Source organism: Myotis davidii, unplaced genomic scaffold (assembly GCF_000327345.1).
Source record: "Myotis davidii unplaced genomic scaffold, ASM32734v1 scaffold354, whole genome shotgun sequence".
NCBI lineage: Eukaryota > Metazoa > Chordata > Mammalia > Chiroptera > Vespertilionidae > Myotis > Myotis davidii.
In genome coordinates this window covers 928,527-934,875 of record NW_006285785.1, presented here as the reverse complement: position 1 = coordinate 934,875, position 6,349 = coordinate 928,527, and the positions used below count along the sequence as shown (strand labels likewise).

General features: G+C 43.8%; 1 protein-coding gene across 1 annotated transcript in view; it reads right to left on the bottom strand.

The window, feature by feature from the left end:
• TBC1D20 (TBC1 domain family member 20) overlaps positions 1 to 6,342 on the bottom strand; it is a 28,869-nt gene extending 22,527 nt beyond the window's left edge. Inside the window, exon 1 of the mRNA XM_006756720.2 lies at positions 6,193 to 6,342. Within this exon, the coding sequence (XP_006756783.1) occupies positions 6,193 to 6,262 (70 nt within the window). The 5' untranslated portion in view covers positions 6,263 to 6,342. The remainder of the gene's footprint in view (positions 1 to 6,192) is intronic.
• Positions 6,343 to 6,349: the final 7 nt, after the last annotated feature.

The window sequence follows — 6,349 nt, the reverse complement described above, 5'->3', positions numbered from 1 at the left end:
AATGTGTAGACACCAAGAGCTCAGAGAATGTTGTGAGTCAGACTAAACTGAGAAAGCATCAGCAAAGTGTATAATTTACAAAGGAAAAGGCGGGCCCTGGCCACGTAGCTCAGTTGTTTAGAGCACCATCCTGTACACCGAAACGTCGTAGGTTCGACTTCCGATTAGGTCACATACTCAGGTTGCGGGTTCTATCCTCAGTCAGGCACCTGCAGGAGGCAGCTGATTGATATTTCTCTCTCTCTCTCCCTTCCTCTCTTTCTAAAACCAATAAAAGCATGTTTTCAGGTGAGGACTTAAAAAAATATATAATAAAGTTAACATGTTTTAAAAAAACAGGAAAAGGAGGATTTCAAGAGGCTGGGAAGAGAGGCAGAGAGGAGAAAAAAGCTTGGAGACAGGAAACACAAGGCCCTTTCCTTTAACAGTAAACAGGTCATTGAAAATATTTATGTGGCATATACTAGGTGGAAGGCACTGGAGTAATATAAGGAGGGAGATAAACACTAGAAAGTAGGCCAGGCTTCAGAGAAGATTAATGGCAGGTAGATTAGGTTCAGAAGGGACACTTTCTAAAGAAGCAGTCTTCCTCAATAATTTTCTATTCTGAGTCAACAGTCTACAAATTGTATCCATGACAAAGCTCCACATTATTAACACAAACGAAAGCTGGTACCTAATGGTCATGGTTACCTACCTATGAGAGCTGTGACATAAATTAACTGCCTTAGAGTCACATGCAATTGCAGGTGCAGACAGGAAAATAATACACGTCACTTTTCACCTACGTAAACCTGTTCTCCTGTCTAGAATGTTCTTTTCCCTGGTAACCTAGTAGAGTGATCATCTCTTTCAGGTTTGAGAGATTCCTGGCTCACACCCATAATTATGGCATAACTGTTCATAGCAATCCCTCCTGCTATCTGTACTTTCAAAAATGTCCCAGCTTGGATGCTAAATTAAAGGGTTACTCTATCTAGAAATCATAAAAATTATGTCCCAATTTCCTCTGTCAGTATGGCACCTAACTAGTTAAATGTTTATTTACAAGGTGCTTCATGCTCTTGGCTTAAGTGTATCCATCCATTTGTCCATCTATCCACTTGTCCATTAGTCCATACATTTATCAGCCTATCATTTAATGAACATCTATTTATAGTAAGCACTGTACTAAGGATAAAGATTAATTTGACTCCTTCCCAGCACTTGAGAGGCTCACAGTAGGGAAGGGTACAAACAATTATCATACATGACATAACAGAATTATGAAACTCCTGAGGAAAGAATGACTACTTCTCATGCAATCAGGAAAGGCTTTGCCAAGAATATATCTGGAATCTTCTTAAAGAAAACTGCACATGGAAGAGTGGTTGAAGGGAGAGGAGTGTGTGCAAAGACCTTTTTACATGAAAGACACATCATGTCCAGAAAACACAGAGATAATTCTGAGGGTGAAGTATTGGTAAAAGAAGAGGACAGAGGCTTGAAGGACTGCAAAAAATGTAGCTTATGGAAGAGTGTGTGCTGGATTTATCCTACACTCAGGAAAGACAGGGTCGAGGGGCCATCCTTTGGAAGAGAAGGCTGTATGTTTTCAAAGAGGGACCATAGATAAACAAGACACAGAGAAGACTTTTTAAAAAAATATATTTTTTTTATTGATTTCAGAAGGGAGGAAGGGAGAGGGAGAGAGAAACAGAAACATCAATGATGAGAGAGAATCACTGATCAGCTGCCTCCTGCATACCCTTCGATGAGGATGGAGCCCACAACCCGGGCATGTGTCCCCAATTGGAATCGAACCTGGGGCCCTTCAGTCCACAGGCTAACACTCTGCCCACTGAGTCAAACCAGTGAGGGGGAGAAGACTTTTTATTTAAAAATATGAGAAGGAACTGAATTAATTCCAACAAAGAATATAAAGTACAAAATAGCCTCTAATTTTTTTTTTACTTAGAGTTTCCTTGTATTTTCTACAAATCACAAATTAAGAACAATTAAATGGTAATATGAATACTGTTCGAGATAAACTGACTTTAGAAATCTTGTTAACCTACTTACGAAGAGTGTGGAAAAATTTCCTTCGTTTGTTTAGACATATAGTCACCCTGCCCCTCTTTCCAAGTAAGCTATTCATTCAGCAATCTGGGGGAAAGGAAAATCCTTGCTTGTGTCTTGAAGGAAATAACACTGTTTGCAATCACCTGGATTTCTATTAGTTTGCGTAAGTAATCTGCCAGAATTTTTACTATTTCTAGACCCAAACCACAGCTCCTGTACTTAGTTTTTTCAACACAGTTCCAATTCCATTTTTAATCCTGCATTACAAAATTTACTACTACCTTCTGGTTTTTGGTGCTCTGAGGGAACACAGTGTGTACAGAATAGAATAAAAAGCTAGCTTAGCTATTGTTCCTTTGGAAACACTGGCCTATAATAAATGACATAATTTTGCCCATACTACTGTTGAGAATATGCTTACTGCACAACTCTAAACACAGTCATGTGCTAATTAACAAAGGGGATACGTTCTGAGAAATGTTTTGTTAGGCAATTTCGTTGTTGTGTGAGCATCACAGAGGGCACTTACACAAACCTAGACGGTAGACTTTGTATATGCAGTCCATCAATGACTGAAACTGTTATGCAGCAAATGACTGTAGAGATGTAGATTCTTTGGCCTTTTTCTAAAGCTACTGGTACTTCCCAGAGAAGGATGCTGCTCAAATGTGGGGTCTGTTCAGGCCCCAATATCACCTTCCTCAATCCCACAGCTGAGTGATTAAGTATTAACGGCACTTAATCTAAGGAAGGCACTCCTAAGTGCACGCCCACCCCACAACCATTTATTGCGCCTAATGAATAAACTCTCATTGTGACATAAAAAGGGAAGAGAAAACAAAAAACTCACGTAAGCTAGAAATGTATAAATTATAGAATGATAAGGTCCACTGCTAGATTACACAAAGAGGGAAAAAAAGGTTAGCAGAGTCTCAACTGAAACTAATTTACATGTATCCTCTTCATCTCAGAGAAAAATTACAGAGCTATTCTTGGGATGCTCAGGAAAATAAAAAAATTAATGCCTACTATCTCCTTTAAGATACATTTTATATATGGATTTTGCGGTGGGACACGCACGTCCTGACTCCAGAATGCTCTTATTGAACTTGGGATAAAAGTCCACATTTCATCAGGAAGTAGTACATATGTAATCCCAATTCCTGAATCCTTTCTTCTCCAGTTCCTTTTTGCACCCCTAATAAGAGAGATGTATTACATATTCCAAAGTTGAGACTTTCCAAATTCCTTTACAGTAAGAGATCTTGGCTACGATAACCACTACAGAATGAAATGATTATTCTACAATTGGCTGCAAAATATAAGACACTACTATAAATAAATCCTTGATGCCTGAAAAGCAATTCATTCAACACAGGAAAAAATGATAAGAGGTACTACTTGGCCTGCTCTCTAATAAGGGCACTGAAGCAGTGGTTCTTAACAGTTCAGATAAAAGATGGATGAGCGCCAAAACCGGTTTGGCTCAGTGGATAGAGCATCGGCCTGCGGACTGAAAGGTCCCAGGTTCAATTCCGGTCAAGGGCATGTACCTGGGTTGCGGGCACATCCCCAGTAGGAGATGTGCAGGAGGCAGCTGATCGATGTTTCTCTCTCATCGATGTTTCTAACTCTCTATCTCTCTCCATTCCTCTCTGTAAAAAAATCAATAAGATATATATATATTAAAAAAAAGATGGATGAGCCTCTTAGTGTTTCAAATATTTCCCAACTCTGGCTACAGAACCCAGGTGAAGATTCCTGCCTCCTCAGAGCAATAGGTTATCTCCAAATACACCTGGCTTGGGAACTGGATATATAGGGAAAGGACAAGGACTGAAGATGAACACTAGCTATGATTCCTCTAAAGTTTTTCCATATCAGCAAAATACACATTAATGGCTTACTTCGGGTAAAAGGTCTACATACTTAATAATGGAATCTTATGTGAGAGTACAAAATTCCACACTTATTTGGTTTAAGCTTGCACGTCAAGAAAGCTTTGCAGTCTTTAGAGGCTAAACTCAAACTAAGCAATGTTAGCCTTAATCAAACAATGAAAGAACCAATCAGAGAGAGAGGGAGAGAGAGATCCATCTCCTCAGACAGACATTGCCCTGCCCCTCCTTGAACTCCTGATGTTGACTTGAAAATTAACTTAAGCCCTAGCCCCGTGGTCGGCAAACTGCGGCTCTCGAGCCACATGCGGCTCTTTGGCCCCTTGAGTGTGGCTCTTCCATAAAATACCACAAAAGACCACATGCAGGCGCACACGTACAGTGCGATTGAAACTTCATGGCCCATCCGCAGAAGTCGGTATTTATGTGCGGAAGTTGGTATTTTGTGGAAGAGCCACACTCAAGGGGCCAAAGAGCCGCATGTGGCTTGCGAGCTGCAGTTTGCCAAGCCGCAGTTTGTGAACCACTGCCCTAGCCGGTTTCGCTCAGTGGACAGCGCGTCGGCCTGCGGACTGAAAGGTCCCAGGTTCAATTCCAGTCAAGGCCACATGCCTGGGTTGCAGGCTTGATCCCCAGTAGGGGGCATGCAGGAGGCAGCCGATGAATGATTCTCTCTCATCATTGATGTTTCTCTCTCTCCCTCTCTGAAATTAATTAAAAACAAAAAAAGAAAATTAACTTAAAATTTTATGCTTGAACTTCATATCTGTACTGGAGAAAGACAGTGGGAGAAGAAAACCTTACCTTTTTCTGAGTAAGGTTCCTATTAAAATCTAAATATAACATAGTAGCCTTTGTTTTTGGAGGCCCTATTTAGTTTCAACAAACAGTACCAGAGTTAGCAGAGATACTCTACAAACGAGAGCTTCCAGTGTTAAAAACTGTCAATTCTCCAATATGATTAAAACCACAATGAAAACAAAAAGGAAAACAAAAACACGAAACAAAACAAAATAAAAATACTCTGATTACCAAGTTCTTCCCATGCATCCAGAGAAATAAAATGAAGGAAGCTGGGAGGTAGTCTCTCAAAACAATTGCACTACAACAGGTCACAAGACCTGTACCACTTGGGGCAGGGACTATTAGGCCATGAAGAGCTGTCACACACCATCAAAGGGTTACAAGGCCAAAGGGCCCAGGGAAGTACTATGATGAGGGAGCTCCACTTCCATCCAGGACCAGAGTAGGAGAACAGGGGGACGACAGAAAACGAGCCCAGAGAAACAAGATGTGGATACCAGGTGCTTCATCATAATATGTGGGTTGAATATGTCAACTGGTTCTACTATGGCTGCCACCAAAAAGTGGGAAAGCTAATTATCTTCCCCAGAGGAAAAAGAGATTATTCTACTTGGTACAGAATAAACATGAATACTTTTAACAGTCTGATCTTAATATGTCAAACATATTTGAAAACAATGCACAATGAACCCATGATTTCATAGAAATAATGGCTTAGGGTGAGACAGTATAAAAATAGAAAATAGCTTTTTACACAATTAAAGAACATTAAGACAGGTGGGACAGGCTTGAGACAAAGTCGATGAGTGTCTGCCAGGAACCCTGGAGACTGGGGAGTGGGCTTTCTCCTTGGAATATTAATGTCCTGGAATTAGACGGTGGGGATGATCGCACAACCCTGTGAAAGTGCTAAGAACCACTGAACGGTGCACTTTAAAAGGACTGGATATTATGGCAATGAAAAGAATTCCGTGTCCACTCACACCACGGAAGTCAAGGCGGCGATCGCTGAGGTCTGGGCACCTGCCCTACAACCAGGGAGGTGGCAGGAGTCTGTGGACGTGGCCGGACAGCTTCGGGCCGGGCGGAGGCCGAGCCCAGTTCTCAGACCCGATTCCCCCGTTCAGACGCGCCGGGGCCGAGTCCCGCCGCCCTCCCCACAGGGGATGCGGCTCTGCCACCATGGCTCCTCTGGTCCCCGCGCCCGTGGGCCCCTATACTAGGCTCTCCTTCCCTTCGGCCTTTTCCTCCCCGCCGTCCCGACTCCGGCCCGGCCCGGCCCTCGGCTTTGGGCGCACCCAGGTGGCCCGTCGAGCGCCGCTGACGCCGGGACCCGCTCCGCCGACAGCTGTCCCCGTCGCCTCGGGCCGCCCCGTCCCTCGGGCTGTCCTCGCAGGCCACCCCTCGACGCCCCGGCCGGCTTCCGTACCTGTCTCCGCGCCGCCGTCGTCCCAGTGACTGGAGGTGGGGACGTCGCCCTGCGCACTTGGGGAGGCCATGTCCCGGGGGCCCGGGCACGGGCCCGAGCCCCGGCTGGTGGCGGAGCCGAGAGAAAACGCGCCCGCATTTCCCGGCAGGCCCGGCTG